Genomic DNA, 21222 nt, shown 5'->3' with positions numbered 1-21222 from the left:
AGGGAAAACAAAGGATTTAAATCAGCAGCCATGAGCAGTAATACAGAAAGACAAATGATACTGAAACTGAAGAATAGCGATGGTGTACTTATAAACAGCAGAGAAGGCATAATTCAAATAGCAGAAGACTACTATAGAGAATTATACAAGGAACGAGGGAATGATACCAGCAGTGGGGAAGATGGATTGCAAAGTAGCAACACATACGACATACCCGATATTCTTCCTGATGAGGTAGAACATGCATTGAAGAAAATGAAGAATCGGAAAGCCCCTGGGGAAGATGAAGTTACTGTAGAGTTGTTAAAATTGGGAGGAAAAGACATAACACAAAAACTGGCAAGGCTCTTCACAAAGTGCATTAGAAAAGGTGTGATGCCTAAGCAGTGGAATAATGCAATCATAGTTTTGCTGCATAAGAAAGGAGATAAATCAGAAATTGGAAATTACAGACCAATTAGCTTGTTATCCCATATCTACAAGTTGTTTACAAGGGTCATTACTAACAGATTAGAAAGAATACTTGATAAGAATCAACCGAAAGAGCAAGCTGGCTTTAGGACAGGATTCTCAACTATGGATCACTTTCACGTAATATCACAGCTAATGGAGAAAGCAAATGAATATAAAACACCATTATGCCTGGCATTTGTGGATTATGAAAAGGAATTTGACTCCATACAGCATAAGGCAATGTTTCGGGCACTGGAAAGACAAGGCATAGATACTCCATATATTATGATTTTGAAGAAAATATATGAGAGTGCTACATCCTTTATTAGACTAGACAAAGACAGTAGCAAATTTAAAATTGAGAAAGGAGTTCGACAAGGAGACACAATATCTCCGAAGCTGTTTACTGCTGCCCTTGAGGAAGCTTTCAGAAGATTAGACTGGTCGCAGAAAGGAGTCAATGTGAACGGAGAGTACCTACACCATTTACGATTTGCAGATGCATTGTGGTTATAAGCCACGATCCCAAAGAATTAGAGGAAAATCTTAATCAGTTATGCACAGTTAGTAAGGATTTTGGACTAAAGATGAATATGGCTAAAACAAAAGTAATGATGAACAAGTATGCCACGGAAAGGGAAATAATGATTGAAGGAGCAGTAATTGAAAAGGTGGAGTCATATACTTATCTGGGACAAATTATTAGCTGTAATAATGATAAATGGCTGGAAGTCAAGAGAAGAATAAATTTTGGATGGATAGCATTCAGGAAATATAGTCACATACTGAAGAGCAATATCCCAGTTTGTCTGAAACGTAAAATAATGAATCAATGTATACTCCCCACCATGACTTATGGAAGTGAAACTTGGGCACTCACCAAAAGAATGGAAGAGAAGCTAAGAACTACATAGCGAAGAATGGAACGAATTATATTGGGAATCAGACTGTTAGATAAGAAGAGAAACACATGGATTAGGCAGCAAACTCAAGTAAAGGACATTCTTATCAAAACTAAAGAACTAAAATGGTCTTGGGCAGGACACATAGCTCGAAGACATGATGACAGATGGACTAAGAAAATAACAGAATGGTACCCAAGAGGAGCTAGAAGAAAACCTGGAAGACAAAGGTGGAGATGGATAGATGAAATTCATGAGTTTTTGAGTAGTAAATGGATGGCCAGTGCTCAAAACAGAAGGAACTGGAAAGTTGCTGGAGAGGCCTTCATCCTGCAGTGGATTGAAAATGGCTGATGATGATGATGATGGCAAAAACTTACATAAAGTCAAATTTGCATAAGTCAAGTATAATGTAAGTTGGGGAGTTCCTGTACTAATACTAAAAGAGTACTGTGGGGGGAAGGTTGCATGTATGCTTTCCTTTTCTTATTATTTTTGTAACCATAGCACCCGCACCCACAAGCTATCTGACTGTATATATCTATGTTTATCAGGAGGTTCTAGATACCTTGGTTATAAAGATGGGTACATAGCTTTAAAAATTTGTTCCTTGGACAAAATGGATATGTAATTTATGAACAATTTAAAGGACACAAAATAACTAACAAAACCTTTAATAAGACAAGGTATCTACATATTAAGTAATTACTACAAATCATTAATTCCTTCATTTCAAATTTTTACTAGGCAATTCACTCTCCTCATCCACCGATGAAAACTCTTAATTAAACACTGCAGCTTGTTCAATTAATCAAAAATCAGTCAGTCCTTTCTCTATCCAGTTCCTTACAGCCAATTAGAAAACTCTATAGGTGTGTTCATATTACAATCAGTAAGTTGTTTCACATTTAAAACCAAACTCACTACATGAAAATTTTCGTATAAAGTTTCTAGCTATACACCCAACTTCAATTAACATTTATCTCCTTACTTACTAGGGAACTACACTTAGAAGTTATTCTTATTGTTCAAATGTCACACTCATGAGTTGAACAGATTGTCAAATTGTCATACACACCTTTCTCTGTTTTTCTTTTAACAGCACCATTCGTTCCTTTGGAAGGGGTTTGTCCCTAGCCGGACCTTTCTTTTCCTATCACAGCAGAGGTGCCTATTACTGGAATGTCCCTCTTAGAATTTTTCTGCTCTTGATTCCCCCCTGGTTTCCTACCACAATTTTCGACTCTTCCCATATATGAACATGCATCCATTACACCACACTACATAATGTTAAAAAAAAAAAGTCCATTACTCCTATGCTTGGGCAGGCTGTGATCAAGTGGTCAGCATGCACAGTCACAAGTAAAGAAGCTGCAGGTTTGAGCCTGCACACTGTCATAAGAAAGCATGGCAAGGCTCAGTGTGAACTATGGCATCAAAAATCTGGCTATCCTTGGTAATTAATTCAATATGTATGCAGTTATAACCATCTTTATTTGGTATACTGCTTCGTCTACATCAAATGAAAAAGTTTTCTTTTTCACCTCTCAGCATTACTTTTATTCTGAAAAACTACTCACTCTGTATAAATCTCAAATCCTCCCTACTGTGGAATATTGTTCTCACATCTGGAATAGTGCCCCCAAAACCTCTCTGAAGTGTACAGACTCCATTCGAGAGAGAGACATCAGGTTAAGTAATGACCCATCTCTTATGGAGACCCTCCACTTTGTCTCATACTACATGTTCAGTTTTAGTTGCATGCCTTTTCTTGATACTTCCATGGGCACTATTTTTTTCTGAATTGGCATCCCACACTCTAATTACCAGTCTTTTCCAAAGCCCAAACATGTGACCCAACCAGCTAGCATCCATTTACCATCCAAACCAAAACTCACAGAACTAACTTTTGCACTTCCTCATTAAACCTTTCTACATCTGTTCTCTTCAACAATCTTCCTTCACATGTAATGTCCAAATATTGTAATCTGCTGAAGTTCATATATAATGTCAACAAGTATCTTCTGTCTTCTCAGCTTTCAACTCAAGCATGGTATTAAGTAATATAGATTCAAATACCTTTCACATTTGGGGTTTTCCTAAAAAAAAAAAAAATAATAATTGGGAAGGGCTATGTTCCTGGAAAACTGAAAGTAATAGTTATGTAAACTGCACCATGAAAATGTTGCAAATGAATAAATTACCAGTAATCCAAACAGGCCTACTTACAAACATGCCTAGAATGTTCAGCAGAACAAACACTTGCCCTAGTTTTAATTCTCAGCCTTTTTGCAACATTACTTAATTTTTTACTTATGTGCAACTTGAAAAACATTCATTCCACTACTGACCTCAAATAAAATTTTCCTAAGTCTGTGTTATCTGACATGGCCTCCAACTGCCAACAAAGAAATCTATCATCCAAAAGTGTTTATCAACCATGGATCATTGATTAAAAATGAGAAATTCAAATCATTTAGTTTATTCCTGGTTAGAAACAGAATTTTGTGTTAATAGATTTCATTATGCCAGATCGGGGGCATTTCAAACAAAAGTACATATTTGCATCATTTCTTCTAATATCATTTTATGCTTCGTTGTCATCTTTTCTTCTAATAAACTTTCATACATGTGACTGTCAGTCTCTGGTTTTATGTAATATCCAAATAAGAATTGGAGAGTATGGATAGGTGAAGTGTGTAGGGGTTTTTTTTTTTTTTTGGTTGATGCTCTATAAGCCTGCTTTCTTGTATAATTTGTCATTACTAATACTAATATCCTGAAGGTCCTCCCAACATCCTGAGAGATACTCAGATCACATCCCAACTTGAAAGAAAATAAAACACCAATCAATTTAAAGGAGATAGCATATGAGGGTTAAGAATGGAATCTTACAGTCTCACAGACAATACTTTACCAGTTAATGGTTAAAAATAAATGAACCTATTGTCTAACACCACGTGTCTATAATTTTAAATGGCAACCTAAACAGTCAATCATATAAATATAAACAAAAAATTAAAAGAAAATAGCATACCTTTCATCATTAGAATGCCACTTGCTATCAACCAATTCACAAAGAGAATTAAAATATTCCACATAATAGGACCACTGATCTGGTCTGCAAATAAAACAGAATTTGTCTGTTTTAGTTATAAGAAAAATTAACTTTTTTTTTTTTCTTTTCATTTGGCTTATTAAATTAATCAGCAAAAAAAACTTTGAAATAAACCAAAAAAGCTTTCTTATAATCATAATTATTTTGGCAACAATAGGTCTAATTCCATATATTCCCAAAAATCCTCCAATATTTTTTAATTACACAAATGCTAAGCGATAAGTAGTGGTATTACTTACTGCAAATTATTAGCAATTCAGTTTCTCAGAGTTACAATGAAATCATCATCACAACTAATTGTTGTTGTTGTTGTGGGGGGGGGGGGGGGTTGATAACACATAAGCTGCTTTGGCTATTATGTGCCTACTCAGTTATTATATGAATATATAAGAAATTCTTGTAATGTCAGAAAAGGCTGAAATCAGAAATGATTAAAGACTCCAATTTGTTTCAGAAATTTGAAAAATTCAGGAATATTTGCATTGTCACTAATGACATTCTCTAGAGTTATTGGTTTCCGAAGGTTAACCAATGACAGCAGGTTTGTATTTCTATCTTGTTTATAGTGTGGGCATTCAATGACAATGTGTTTAACAGTCAGATTTATAGAACAATGTGGAAACTGTGGTGGATCATCTTCTGTGAGTAAATGAAGGTGAGTTAAATGAGTATGACCTATTCTTGCTCTTGAAAGGACTATTTCTTCTCGTCTTGATGTACGGACACTGGAACGCAAAATTTTAGGATACTGTTTAAATTGAAAAAGTTATTTATTTGTCTGAGAGGGCCAGAGTGCTGTTCATTCTGTTAGGCATGCACCATGAATAATTTGTGGATAGTCTGATGCCGGAACAGGGATATTGGTTAAATCTAAGGTAGCTGGATTTTTTGCAGCTTTATCAGCCAGTTCATTCCCGGAAATTTCGGAATCCACCAGAATGTAATCAGTTGGTGGCACTCTTCAATCTGCAGTAATAATCTTCTAATTTCATTTAGAACAGACTAAACTTTATCTGAGGAGTCACATAATGCCATAATTGAGCTGAGGGAATCAGTATAGATAACAAATTTTAATGAGCAGTCAGAACAGAGATTTTCTAAGGCTAGTTTAATTGTATATAATTCTGCTGAGAAGATACTGAATTCAGGTGGAAGGGAAGCTGAAATAGTGGTATATTTAGGAACGCTGCTCCTGCTCCAATGTTTGAGTAAGATTTAGAGCCATCTGTATAACTTGGAGAAAAATCAAAATATCTGTGAGTGTGAACTGCATGAAGTTGTTTCACATTTGATGCTTGAAGTATTTTTCAAGCATCAAATGTGATGCTTGAAGTGGATTTTTTCCCCACTGGAAAAAGGTAAGTGTCACAGATCGGTAGAGGAGGGCAAGTCCAGTGGTTGAGCGCACGTTACTACCTTTGTACAGAATGAATGGAAACATTCCAAACCTGCATCAGTTCAAGAAGGCAAAGACCAGTTGGATTTACTATACTAGGCTTATTTCTGTAGTTTTCTAATGGTGGATTGAATAGGTATGACTGAATTGGATGCGAGGCACAACTTTGTATTTTGACAGCATACTTCAGTAGCAGTGTTTTCCTATGTAGAGTTAACGGGGGCTCATGACATTGTGCTGAACTGGATCAAGCCAGCACAAAGCACTTGCAGAATCACAGACAGGAGCACCATAATCGAGACAGGATCTGATTAATGCCCTGTATAACCGAAGCAGGGAAGTGAAATCTGCACCCCATATTAGGGCGGATAAAGTTCTGAGTATATTTAACTTTTTTTAAACAGGAAATACGTACATTTTTAATATGGTCTAAGAAGTTTAATTTGTGGTCAAGGATTAATCCTAGAAATCTGATGTTAGTAGTGGCTGGGATGGAGACATGGGAAATTTGAAGTTCAGAATCCAGATGAAGTTTGTGTTGTCTACAAAAATGGATAGCAACTGTTTTCTGTTGTGAGAGTCTATAGCCATTAAGGCTGGCCCATTGATGTATTTTATTCAGTGATATCTGAAACTGCCTTTCAATAGATCTCACGTTTTGGGAATGGCAGATGGAAAGGTCATCCGCATAAAGGTACGTCTCAACTGTGTTTGGAAGCTGTTTAGTGATGGAATCGATTCTAAGAGCAAAAAGAGTGCCACTTAGTACTGATCCCTGAGGAACACCTTCTTCCTGAATGAAAGTTGTAGAGAGGTCATTTTGGTATCTTACTCGAAATGATCTAGTGTGTAGAAAGTTCTGAACAAATATGGCAAAGTTGCCCCGTAGATCGAGAGAATAAAGATCACTAAGTATGCCATGCCGTCAGATGGGGTCAAAAGCCTTCTCTATATCAACAGAAACCATTACTATATGTTCGTGTTTAACGAAGGCATTGCAAATGGCAAATTCAGCCTTGATCATGAGGTCCAAGCATAACTATTTTGTCGAAAGCCATGTTGACTATGGCTCATTAGATGTTGTGACTCAATGATCCAGACGAGTCTACTGCGGACAATTTCAAGGATTTTGCTGAAGCAGCTTGAGAGAAATATTGGTCTATAGCTATGGGTTGGGTGGATTTTCCAGGCTTCAGGAATGCCAAAACAATAGAGTGGTGCCAAGAAGCTGGATAAACATTTTCTAAAAAAATACAGTTGTAAAAGACCAGGAGGAGGCACTTTGTGCCTCCTCCTGGTCTTTTGTAATCAAGATGTTGCAGCATGCCATATTAGATCTCATCTGGTCCGGTGGCACCATTATAAGCTGTTTTAATGGCATGCAAAAGTTCAGAATATTGTAGAGGTTTGTTATACAGCAGAATGAGGGCAGTTCGGAAGTTAATACAATACTGTTCTCCACTGGTTTTAATTCGCTGGAAAGATGTAGTATAAGCTGACGTTGTTGAGACTTCAGCAAAAATATTGCCCAAAGCATTAGCTATATCCAAGCGACTAGATAAATCTTGCCCATTCCAGGAGAGGACTGGAGAAGGTATGGTTGGAAACTAACCAGAAAGCTGTCTAATTTTTTGCCGAATTAATTTGCTGTCAGTGTTTCTGTTAATTGTTGATGTAAAATGGGTTTAGGATTCTTTTTTTGGCCTGCCTTTGTATGAAACATGCTTTTGCCCTTAATTTCTATAATTTATCAGATTGGCTGTGATTGGATATTGCCGAAACAAATTCCAGGCTTTATTTTTTGCTTTTATTGCTTTTGTGCATTCCTCATTCCGCCAATAATTATAATGCTTTCGGCCCGGGGGATTTGATAATGGTATTGTATCTTTGGCCACATTTAGGAGATGCGATGTGATGTGTCACATCATCAATAAGCTGGAGATAGATTTATTTTCTCATCGGAAGAGATTGATGACTGAAATTTTGCCCAATTTGCTTGGGCAAATTTCCATTTCCTGCAGGGTTTAGCTAAAGGAGCTTGTGCTATCAATACCTTGCATATGATTAGGAAGTGATCACTGCCCATAGGGTCATTTATAACATACCACTCTATGGTCGAGACCAGTACTGGAGAACAAATGGAGAGATCTATTGCTGAAGTATGTCCAGTTGGGAGCTGAATGTGAGTGTGCGTGCCAGTATTCAATATGGCAAGGTTTAGTGTCTCTAAAAAACTTTCAATGAGTAGACCCCGTCTATCTAATTTAGTAGTGCCCCATAAAGGATGGTGCCCATTAGAGTCCCCTAATATACAGAGAGGTGGAGGTATCTGTATGAAGAGGTCTTCAAGTTCTTTTAAATAGTAAGTATGGTTTGGCTGTAAAGCAGATTGAGACTAGTGTTATTGCAATATGAAGAATTATGCGAACAGCAAGTTTCTATTTCAGTTTGAAGTGGAACATGCTTAGTTGAGATCTTTGAATTTATCATGATTGCTACACCGTCAGGCAGCATTTGCTGTATTACGATCTCTTCGATAAAGACAATAATTCTTTATCGAAGGAGAAATTTGCGAGGTTAGGTAAGTTTCCTGAAGATAAAGGGCAACTGGAGAATATCGGTTGTTTGTTTGTTATTTGGTTTTTAGGAGCATTAGCAACTAAGGCCATATTGCTCCGGGGATATGCAGTGGTCATTCCCTGATCTTTCTGCCTCCTCCGTATTTGGTGGGCACGGGCTCGAACCCCGGTCTAATCAAGAAGTGTGTGTGCTACGCACTGCTGCTTCTGCCCACCTGGCTACGGAGACGCCAGAGAGAATATCGGTTAATTAGATCATGGATATCATCTGTGTTGCAATGAAGTCTCTGCAGTTCCATTGTAAAATACAATTCATTATTTGTGTTTAATTGATGGAGCTGTATCTGACTGCTTTTTGAAGGTGACTAGCTTATGAAGTTCTAATTTTGGTTTATCTTTTTTTGAGAAAACTGGCCGACCAGTGTCCATTTTTTCTTCTTCAGCATGAATTTCTAAAATTGGATCTTCCTGTATAGATGTGCCATCTGTATCCATGGTTGTTTCCTGGGTATTTTTCATTGCATTTGTAATATCAGATGTAGTAGCACTCATGGAGGAGATGAGATGCCGCTAGTATTGTCAGAGGAGTATTATTTGCTTGGTCTGTGGTCTTGGATTGTTGCTTGAGTACAGTTAGTTGTAGCTCAGAGAGGACATTCCTAGCCCAATCAGAAATTGATTTATTAGTAGTGACTGTGATATCAGTTTGAACGGAGACTGCCTGATATTTTTTTACTGCATTGGCATAGGCTACATTTTTGTTTATAGTAGGTGTAACTAGTTTTCTTGCTTCTTGGTAGCTGACTTTATTCTTGACCTTGTATTTTACTATTTTTTTCTCAATTTTCCATTTTTCACAAGTTTTGGAATATACAGGGTGGTCACCTTTGCAGTTAGCGCACATCATTTTTGTAGCTGAACAGTCACTTTGATTGTGTTCTGAGGACCCACTGATTGGGGTAGACCAGAACTCCTCTGCATACGGTTTGCGAATGGCCATAATTCTGGCATTTATAGCATCTTAAAGGGTTGGGAATATATGGGCAAATGTGGCAAAGTAAATAACCTGCTTTTACAGAGGCGGGTAAGTTATGGGTACTGACAGTGAGTATAATATTTCTGGTAGGCATAAGTTGGCTGTCTTTTTTAGTCATATGTTTTGCGTCAATTACATTTTGTCCCTGCAGCTCTTGGGTTATTTCTTCCTCGCTGACATTTAGTAGATCCCAACTGGATAACACCTTTTAGATGAATTTAGGGTTGCGTGAGGAGATATTTTTACTGGAATACCAGCAAAATTAGAAGCTGCAAAAGTTTCTCCGAATGTCTGTGGTTAGTAGTTTCCACTAATAGGTCTCTTTAATTGCAGCCTCTTAAGTCTTAAGAGATCCTGCAATACTTTCCAGATGTTTTTGAATCACAAAGAAAGAGTTTACTCATAGGCTGACTAGAGAGGGAATGAAAAATTAGGACAGGGTTGCTCCATCCTATCAGTTTTGTCTTTTTGTATTATTTCCTAAGTTGTGATTTGAGTCATGGTCAATGTAATTTTCTGCTCTTGAGCTTGAACGCTCTAAGGATGGATAAGAATTTTTATCCATGATGGCTCCTTTTGGCCCTGGGGGTTTGTCTTTACCACCCAGGCTACCGGCCCCACCACGAGGAGGCAGGAGCACACACACAACAGCTAATAGACATTTTTATAAGCATATAAATGCACAAAGAGATATCTTGCGGAATATCTTCAAGAATATATGGCAAAAATTCTAAAAAATATGTTTTAACTACGCATTTTGGGTCACATAAAACCTATGTGACCCAAAATGTGTTCTTGACATTTTGTTATCACCGGATTCAGAATTTTTTTTGCTGCATAACATGGTGAATATCTCCTGAAATTTTCAGACATTTTCCCACATAGGAGGTATTCACCATGTTATGCAGCAAAAAAAAAATCTGAATCCAGTGATAACAAAAATGTCAAGAACACATTTTGGGTCACATAGGAGGCTTTCTAACATCAATGATGATATGCTAAGCAATAAGCAACATGCATATTACTTGCAAATTATTAACCATTCAATTTCTCAGTTACAATATAAAGCCATTTTAGCCTACAAAAAGAAAAGGCACATAATGAATCCGAAATTATACTCAAAAATTGTTGCAGAGGAATTTCAAAAATTTTTGCTAGTAAAGAAAAAGTGGCTATATTTATGTAAGAAGGAAATACTTGTAAAATACTGATATTGTTAAAGATACCTGTAGCATTAGTTAATTTTACTTAACTTCATTTTACAACAGTCATACTTCTCCAATTTTATCCAGATTAAATAACTCTAACATAAGTACAACAATAGTTGCAAAAACAAACACACATGACTGCTGATGAAGTGAGTAAAGAAAATGCTGTTAAGAAGAGTTAATACACAGTCACTACTGCAAATCTCCTAACCAGAAATATACTCCAAATATGCTGTGAAATGGTGCAACACTACTGATTACCCTTACGATGCTTACAATTCAGTAAACATTACTTACCATGGTATACACAGGTAGTTCCGGACTTTTCGAATTAATTCATTCCTAGCGTGCGCTCGTAAATTGAAAACTTGTAAAGCGGGAATTTATTTCCCATAGACAATGTTAAAAATCGGGGTTACGTTCTCAACAACAAAATTAGTTAGCTAATTAGTTTATGATTAAACAATGATTGATTTATCCAAAGAAATGAAAACAGCCTGAAAAATCAAGTAAATTATAATTTAAAGAAATTATTTATGACTTAAAAAATGTTGAAGAATGTTTATTCTTCTTCATCGACTAAATGCACACTTGTTGAGTGTGCACATTGTTGGGTTGGCACTCGTTATTAGTTTGTTACACAAGGAGGAGTCTTCTTCAGAAATGCTTCAAGAGGCGTTTGTTTCCAAGATAATCTTCTCTTTTCTTTATAAATTTCACAATAGCATGCATAAGCATTTTTTAACGGCATGTACAAATTGCAACTAACTAACACGATACGCGCAAGTCAGATTGAAACTAACACGATACGTGCGGAGTAACAAGTTTACAAAGCTTTAAAAAAAAATGAAGAGAAGATTCTGAAAATTTATTTATGTTTTTTATATGACTGAAGATTGCAAGTGAAGGGAAAACACATTTCACCCTAATAACTTAAAAACCCACACAATTCCAGCTATCGGTATTTACACAAATGAAACAACATCGAGTTTACTACCCGTTTATAGCTGCTTGCACTACCAGAAAAGCCCAATAAACCGGAAAGTATAAATTGTTTTTATTTTTTACGATAGTGACCTACAGAAATGTGTTTTAGAAAAATATCATAAAGGTGTTCAAAATTGATTCTTATAACGGAAGCATATGATAACAATGAAAGTGCAGTGCATTTTAAAGATTTGAATTTGTAACTAATACAATTTACATTATAAAATGCCCTTTTAGAGAGAGAGATAAATACCTTAGTTATACAGCGAAAATTTCAACTTCTGAGGTCTTGGAATGAATAACTAAAAAACAATGTGTTATTGGGTTCCCATTATATTTTCATGATGCGATGGTCTCTCTGGAATGGATTAATATTGTAAAGTGGGGGTGCACTATATTGTATAGCTACACGCGTGGTTTGAAATGTGGGATTTATGAATGTTTAACAATCATTTTTTTGCAATTAATCTTCATATTTTTGATTTTGTTGATACTTGAAAAAAAAAAAAAAAAAACCCTCGTAAACCCCGCAAACTCAAGGTGAAAACTCGTAAAGTGGGAACTGCCTGTATTCATCATGATATACCCACTTCATATTAAAATTTCTCTCTGATTCTAATTAGTGTTTTATGATGAAACTATTTACTCATCTGTCAAAAACTGTTAACCTGAATCATCAAAAAATAACCTATGGCTGACATGCCATTCACTCATTATCTCTAGTAATGTGCCCTGCTGTTAAAAAACAAAGTATTCATTACAAAGTTCATTGAATGGTTAAAAAAAAAATCCCTGCTTGTGGAAAGTTAATAGGGGACTATAATAGCAAGATTCCCAAACTTTTTGAGAATGAGATCAACATAAAATTTTGAGAAAATGAAGTCAAATATTACACAGATGTCAGAGGAACTGATAAGACTTGTGGCAGCGAATAAAATTGCAAGTGATAGATTAGGAGATATCTTTGGCAAAGAATGCAAAAAAATCAAAAAAGACTTCTTTACTTAGTTAATAGTAGAAGGTAAGTGTTGATTTACTGATTCACATATGAGTGGATTAACTAATTGATCCTGCTCAGGTGGCAGGTAAACTGAATGGGTATTTTTCTCCTACATTTACATGAGGAATTTTTTACAGATGGAAATTCCAGAAGCGAGTCAAATTCTGGCAAAGAACCGAATGATTTTCTAATACTTGAGAGGAAAGTGGAGGAGAAATTGTTGAAGTTAAACTTAAAAGAGGCACCCAGGGTGGATGGGATATATCCAGTTATATTAAAGGAGGATGTAGAAGAGGTAAGCAAATAGTTATGAGAGCATCCATGGATTCAGAGGAGGTTCCCGTGAACTGGAGATGTGTGAACGTATTCCAAGTTCACAAACGGAGTTAAAAGGTGACATGAGTAATTACAGACCTGTTAGTTTAACATGTTTCAGAAAAAATAATGGCTTCACTGGTTAAAGAAATAATGCAGGATCATCTAGGTAGGAATGCGATAATACCAGTCACAGCATGGATTTTTTTAAGAGGTGGTCTTGTCGGACCAATTTTATTGGATACTATGATACAGTAACAAAGGAACTGGATGCAAAAAATAATTCTGATATCATATACTTGAATTTCTGGAAGGCTTTTGATGCTGTTGTACATAAAAGGCTGCTGTACAAACTGGAGCAATGCATCATTAAAGCCAAAGTACTGCTATGAATAGACTGCTATGGATGATGGTTGAGTGGGAGAAGAGAGAGTGGTTATCAATGGGCACTGCTCTTTGTGGGCTATTATTATTAGTGGAGTCCATAAGAGTTCAGTGCTGAGCCCACTGTTGTTTTCAGTATTTATTAATGATATTGATGAAGATATAGCAGGCTTAATGTCTAAGTTTGCAGATAATACAAAGGTTGGAAGGACGGTTAACGGGAGTTATCAAGATAAGCTACTGCAACAAGATCTAAAAAGATTAGGCTGATGGGCTGAGAAATGGCAGCTGAAGTTTAACATTGAATGACAAATGGAAGGAACCACATATGAGTAGCAGTAATCCCAGATTAACATACCAACTGTGTAGTACTACATGCACTGTAGTTGAAAATGAAAAGACCTGGGGGTAATTGTGCAGTCACATATGAAGTTCTTTGAACAGTGCAGACAAGCTGCCTGGACAGCTCATGGGGATTTTGTCGATGATATACAGTAACTTTGTTTGCAGGGATAAGGAGGTTATTTGTTTGTTATTTGGTTTTTAGGAGCATTAGCAACTAAGGCCATATTGCTCCGGGATATGCGGTGGTCATTCCCTGACCTTTCCGCATCCTCCGTATTTGGTGGTGATGGGCTCGAACCCCAGTCTAATCAAGAAGCGTGTGCTATGCACTGCTGCTCCTTCCCACCTGGCTACGGAGGCGCCTGGATAAGGAGGTAATTATCTCTTTGTACAAAGCCATGGATAGGCTGATTCTTAAGTACTATATACAGATCTGGAGGTCTCATTTTAGGAAGGATGTAGTTCATTCTGGAATGGATACAGAGAAGGGCAAGATGGTGAAGGGAATGAAAGGGTAGTCTTACCGAGATAGGCTCCAGTTAAAAATTGAGGAAGGATGATTTCAGGGCAGATGTGCAGAAATGTGCCTTCAACCAGTGGGTAGTTGATTGCTAGAAGAAACTTTCATCTGTTTTTATGGAAGTGGGTACTTTGAATAAATACAAGGAAAAACTAGACAAATTCTTGGAGAGAATGGATGGGTTAGGTGGGCAGGATGGTTTTTTTTCTCTCTTTCTCTATAAGCTTGCTTTCTTGCATCGTTTGCCACTACTAATACTAGAGGAGATGGGGAGAACGGCTGTTAAGACACAAAACACTATTAATATTAATTACCAACCAGAATACTATTATTAAGTCATTCCTATTATTTCTTCTTTTATTCAATTATGGTGATCTGATTTGGAATTTGGCTTCAAGATATTCATTACAACCTATTTTTGCAGATAAAAGCCTGAAATATTTGAACTTTAGATTAAAATTGGCATAGGTTTTCAGGACATGAACTGTGTTAAAATTTCACCCATCTTTGCTTGCTGGAACATGAAGAAGCCAAGGTGCCTAATATCATCTTAACAGTAGCAGTAACTTTTTTTTGTACAGGCTAAATATATATATATATATATATATATATATATATAAAAAAAAAAAAAAAAAAAAAAGTAAACTGCAGCCATTATCAATCCACTGCAGGATGGAAGCCTCCTCAACAATTCATGTTGAGGGAAATGGACCATAATCTGCCACACTGGTCCAATGCGGGTTGGCAGATCGGCCGTATTTAGCAGTCAGGGGCTTGAACCCCAGTACTACTCTAGCTGAGCAGTCAGGAGCGGGAGTGCAGTAGCACATGCTCCTTGAGTAGACTGGGGTTCGAGTCCCTGACTGCTAAATACGGTCGATCTGCCAACCCGCATTGGACCAGTGTGGCAGATTATGGTCCATTTCCCTCAACATGAATTGTTGAGGAGGAGGCTTCCATCCTGCAGTGGATTGATAATGGCTGCACTTCACCTTTTTTTTTACCTTACTACTCAAAGTAGTACTGGGGCTCAAGTACTACTCAAGGGGCATGCACTACTGCAGTCCCGCTACTGACCACCAGGCTACAAAGGCCTCAGGCTTAATAACACATTGCCAATCACCTGCTTAAACTGCAGAGTTAACACATTTTGGATACAGGATATCCAGAATGTGTTATTAAGCAGAATGTGTTATTAACCCAGAATGTGTTATATTAACCCCTGGCATTGCTGCTGTGAAGGATATGTTGTATATATCACTTTTGTATACAATAAAGATTACCTCTGCAGTTCAAGCAGGTGGTAGCTCTGTAATGATTTGGAGGAGCACCATTTGTCGGGAAGGCTAATATGCTGCAGTGTCTCTTCATGGTCTCATGACTTCCAAAACAGACATGGATATCTTTTTTTTTTTTTTTTTTTTGTTTTTAGGAGCATTAGCAACTAAAGCCATATTGCCAAATAAGGCCATATCTTCAATATTGGTAGCTTTTTCAAGCATCAAAATATGACAGTAGAATCATTAAATAGGCAAAAATATTCATTACTATGGCGGCTAACTGAACTTCATACTATTTTGCATACTATTATACATGGAAAAGTGCGGTAAACATTGCACTGCACAGCATAGTAAACTACAGGAATGTACAGTAAAGTAAAGTACAAGAATGGGAACTTCCAAAATAAAGTGTCTTTGGCAAAAAAATAGATCATAACCTGTGTATGCATTTTGAATGACCATAATCTTCTGAGTCAAACTCTCTTTTAGGCGGTATGCATGAGGCGTAACAATAACGTTCCCATACTGGTACAATGAAAAGAATACAAAGTGAAGAAGTTCAAAAAAGGTTTTATTTTTATTCAAAGTAATCGCCACCTGATTGAATGCACTTATTACACTGTTCTAAAAGTTTCTGAAAAGAGTCAGCAAAGGCATCCAAACAGATGATGTTCAGTTTGGCAGTTAAGTTTTTCTTTATGTCCTCAACATCCTGAAATCTTTCCTTTAAGAGCAGTTTTCATCTTGTAAAGAGGAATCCACTGGTGCTAGATTTGAGGAAGAGAGTGGATGACTGACCTCTAGAATACAATGTTTGGTTATAAATGTCTTCACAACAAGTATGGAATGAGCGGGGGCATCATTGTGCAGCAAGGAACAGCAGCTTTTTTCTCACAATGGTGGCTTCACCTGGGAAATGCACTTCAATAATCTGAGGCACATGTACATAGAAAGCAGCAAAGTCTCTCTCTCTCTCTCTCTCTCTCTCTCTCTCTCTCTCTCTCTCTCTCTCTCTCTCTCTCTCTCTCTCTCTCTCTCTCCCTCCCCCTCCCTTCCTCCCTCCCTCCCCCTTCAGGTACAAATTCCTTGTGATTTGTTTGATGAAAAACCTAATCAGCATCTTTTTGATACTGGTCTTCTGTAAACAAAACTCTTTGGGCCTTGATGACGATTTTGAAGTACACTACATGCTCAACGCTTCATATCTGGGTCATATTGAAACACCAAACACTCATCTCCAGTGACAATACCGTCAAGGAAATTAGGATTGTCTTGACAAGTTTAGATGAAGGTAATTTGAATGATGACATTCTTCACTGCTGCTTCTTATCTAACAGGCAGCGAGGCACAAATTTTGCACAGACTTCCTTTTCCCTAAACCTTCATGCAAAATCTGATGAATCGTCTTCTTATTCATATCCAACTCATCAGCCATCCTTCTGAGTCAAATGATCTCCTGTCACAATTTCCTGAACTTCTGCAACTTTGTTCTCATTTTGAGAGGATGCCCACTTCTTGGATCATCATAAACATTCTCACGTCCATCTTTGAACTGCTTATACCATTTATACACACTGGTACAACTTAATGTTTCATACATTTCTGCTGCAGCTTTTCCCACTTTAAAGGAAAATTTGTACATTGTTCATTGCTCCATTGTAAAATCGTGACATGAAATGTTAACAGTACTAATGAAACTGGTTGTTACTTGCAACCTGTAAGTTACTGGACAATCTCTGTAGCACATCTGTTGGAGGAAGTTTGAACTATAACATATCACATCTGTTTATTTTTAAAATCATCGAATGTGACCACAACAGCACCAGTCCAGGAACTTTATTGTTACACCTCATAGGCAAATACAAAAGGATGAAAGCTGCTGTGTCAGTGTTGTCTACAAACAACAATCTAAAATTCTAAGAACTTTTACCGAACAGTAAAATGAGCTTAGTCAATCATTACCTCAGTCATACATGAAATATAGAAACTCTAAGTAATCCATTACTTATTATCAAGGAGTTGCTTATTTTGTTCACAAATAGTGATGCACAATTCTATGATATAACAAATTTCTTGATGTTGTTGGAGAGCAGCAAAAATGTGTGACTATGAGGAAAATTTCCACCAAACAAAAAATCAGGTGTAGTACTCTTGGTGAATGGCCAATCTGGGTTTCAATCCAGCAAAGGGTGGTTTGCCAGATTTTCCCATTTTCCTAAACAGAAACAGAAAATTGATGACTGGATTTGGGAGGTTTGACTGTATATGTATAAACTGTGTTTATACATATGAAAAGTAATTTCTGGATTTCTATTTGTCCAATTTGATGAAATTTGGAATGGTTCAAATCTTTCTAAGAGCAAATATAAAACAGAAAACCAACCAGCAGGAATAGAGGTATTTCATGTGGATGGACAGTTAGGTAAGCAAAGATGATGGCATTAGGGGCTTTATGCATTTGAAGACATACATAAAGCAATTAGCCATCTGCTTAGCTAAAAGACATGTGATCAACAGAAAAATTCTGTTCATTATATAATGTACTGCTCAATACCAAGAATGGTTTCTTATTAGTTTTGAGCTATATAATGATTACATGATAAATGCAGTCCACATTCAGTTCCTTTCAGTAAATATGTCTTATATTCCCAAAGGCTGCAAATAAACTTGGGAACTCAGGTCTGTGACAGGGTTGTTAATGACAGCAGTGGCAGTGTGCTACTGCAACAGGATCTAGATAATTTGGGCAGATGGGCTAAGAAGTGGCAACTGAAGTTTAATCTTGACAAATGCAAAGTACTCCATATGGGTAGAAGTAACCCCAGAGAAAAGTACCAACTGTGTGGCACTACACTTAAGGTGGTAGAAAATGAAAAAGACCTGGGAGTAATTGTGCAGTCAGATATGAAGTTTTCTGAGCAATGCAGACAGGTAGCCAGGGCAGGTCATGGGGTTTTGTCAATGATATATAGGAATTTTGCTAGCAGGGAAAAGGAGGTGATTGTCCCTCTGTATAAGCAATGATCAGGCCACGCCTTGAGTACTGCGTACAGGTCTGGAGGCCTCATTTTAGGAAGGATATAGATTTGCTTGAGCGTGTACAGAGAAGGGCAACAAGATTGGTGAGGGGAATGAAGGGATCCTCTTACAAAGAGAGGCTTAAGTTCTGCAAATTGCAATGGCTAGAGACTAGGCACCTGCGCAGTGATCTGATTAAGGTGTATAAGGCCTTGAATGGGTTGAGCACGCTGAATTCTGATGAGATCCTTCCACTTGTTCAGATTACAAACCTAAGGGGGCATAAATTCAAATTAAGAAAGGACAGATGTAGAATAGATGTGCGGAAATTTGCCTTTAGCCAGCAGGTGGTTAATTGCTGGAACAAACTTCCATCTGTCGTTGTGGAAGTTGATAGGTTGAATAAATTTAAGGAGGAACTGCACAGGCATTTGGAGGGAATGGTGATTTTTTTTTTTTTTTTTTTGGCTGATGCTGCATAAGCTCATACACTTGCTTTCTTGCATCACATGCCACTACTACCCACAACTTGTAGATTACCAAATACAATAAAAAAATAAAACTTAACATGGTGTAGTTTAGGGCTAAAGCCTCAGGTTACATAAATAGTTTAACTAATGTACAAGTACCTGCCCACCCACCGATGAGGAGCCAATAAGCTCCGAAACGGTGCCGTATGGGTGATGGTATCTGCTGAGAATAAGTAACGATAGTCTTCTCCTATGGTGAAGCATTACTTATTCGAGGTAGTGCAATATCATGGGAACTCGTTGTGAAGGTATTCACAATATCAGATATACTTAATGATGCCAATTTATAACTACCTATGTAGTTGGCTATGTACAGAAATGATTTTGTTAGTTGGTTTTTAGGAGCATTAGCTAAGGCCATATTGCTCAGGGGATATACAGTGGTCATTCTCTGACCTTTCTGCATCCTCCGTATTTGGTGGTCACGGGCTCGAACCCCGGTCTAATCAAGAAGCGTGTACTACGCACTGCTGCTCCTGCCCACCTGGCTATGGAGGTGCCCTCGTACAGAAATGATGCAAATGCTGCACTAACTTGTACATTAGTAAAACTTAACACATAATATTGTTTTAAAAATAATTTAAATAATGAAATTAATGCTTTATCTCATCTTACTTTGAAATAATTAGCTGCTTATATGTTGAATTGGCTTCAGGCCACCTCCTTAATTTGGAAAGTAATTCCGCCCGTCTCAGAAGTAAAAAGTCCTGATAATATGTTAGTTTCTCTGGATAGCAAAGAAAATGCAAAAGAGAATCATAGCAAAAATTATCATAAAAATTTTTACATAATTAAATAATTAAAAATATACCTATCATTAATCTATCATAATTATTATTTATCACCAAGTATGCACTCCAAAAAAAGCAGCCGGACATTTTGGTTTCACATCAGTGTTACTGCCACTTACTTTAATAGCATGTCATTTCCCACTTCGACCTCCATGAGATGTTCCTCTCTTCTAAGTAAGCTTCCACCAACGAGTGACAGACTGCAGCAGATATATTCCTCCATTAACTGTGGACTATTTAAGTATGGGCTACGGGATGAAATATAGTATATTTTTCAAATAACTACATCAGTAGATGTTCTTCAGGCATCTTCTGCACCCACTCATCTAATGGAATAGGGTGTTAAAAGAGTCAGTGCCTCCTAGAACTGATTTCCAATTGCTCTATGGGCCAATTACAGATTTCACTGCACTGTGCAAGGTGAGACTGCTGATCATGGTTGGGATATTTGGCTTATGCACCACCACTTTCCCAGGGAGTTATGACACAGGCAGATATGAAATATTCTGAGCAGTGTAAACAGGTAGCCAGGAAAGCCCACGGCATCCTAACAATGATTTATCAAAAACTGGGAGGGGGGATTAACTTCCAAATCATGGGTATGGACAGTGCCACCTGCTCCCCCCCCACTCTCCCCAGTAGAGGGTATTTATATTATTAGTGATCTGTACTTAGAAGGGTTCTCCAGTTAAGACATAGGTCCAGAAATGCCTAGTTCCAGAAATGCAAAGAGTTCTTTACTTAGTAAACTCTAGAAGGAAGAGGATGAATCAGACTGGTTCACTTAACATAGATGGTTTGACTATTGATGATCCTGCTCAAGAAGCTGATAAATTGAATGAATATTTTGCACCTATTCAAGGACGGGAATGCCAGAGGTTTATCAAACTCTAACAGGGAGCTAAGTGATTTTGTGATAAATTAGAGCAAATTGGAACAGAAATTGTTGAAGTTAAACGTAAAAAAAGGCACCTGGGACAGATGAAATCTATCCAGTCATAATGAAGGAGGCAACAAGGGAAGTAAGCAAACCCTTAGCCATAATTATGAGAGAATCCTTAGAGTCGGGGGAGGTCCCCCATGGACTGGAGATGAGCAAATTTATCAGCAATTCACAAAGGGGGTTCAAAGGGCGAAAAAAAAATAATTATAGACCTGTTAGTTTAAATTCTGTTGCGGAGAAAATAATGGAGTCACTGGTTAAAGAGGTGATACCGAATCACCTAGACAAGACAGCAGTAATAGTTGACATAGCATGGGTTTGTTAAGGGGAAGTCTTGTCTGACCAATTTGATTGGATACTACAATGTGGTCACAAAGGAACTGGATGCTAAAAATAATTTTGATATCATATACTTGG

General features: G+C 37.2%; 1 protein-coding gene across 2 annotated transcripts in view; it reads right to left on the bottom strand.

The window, feature by feature from the left end:
• Positions 1 to 21222, bottom strand: part of psidin (phagocyte signaling impaired) — a 513704-nt gene that overhangs the window by 357592 nt on the left and 134890 nt on the right. For both annotated transcript variants that reach the window (XM_090371034.1, XM_090371035.1), the window contains exons 7-8: positions 19687 to 19798; positions 4393 to 4476 (exon numbers count right to left, since the gene is read on the bottom strand). In XM_090371034.1, the coding sequence (XP_090227160.1) occupies positions 4393 to 4476; positions 19687 to 19798 (196 nt within the window). The remainder of the gene's footprint in view (positions 1 to 4392; positions 4477 to 19686; positions 19799 to 21222) is intronic.

The sequence above is a fragment of the Mastigoproctus giganteus genome, chromosome 3, assembly GCF_048544385.1.
Source record: "Mastigoproctus giganteus isolate SK-2022 chromosome 3, ASM4854438v1, whole genome shotgun sequence".
Classification (NCBI taxonomy): domain Eukaryota; kingdom Metazoa; phylum Arthropoda; class Arachnida; order Uropygi; family Thelyphonidae; genus Mastigoproctus; species Mastigoproctus giganteus.
Note: the sequence above shows the minus strand (reverse complement) of the source record. Positions and strands in the feature narration are given on the sequence as shown.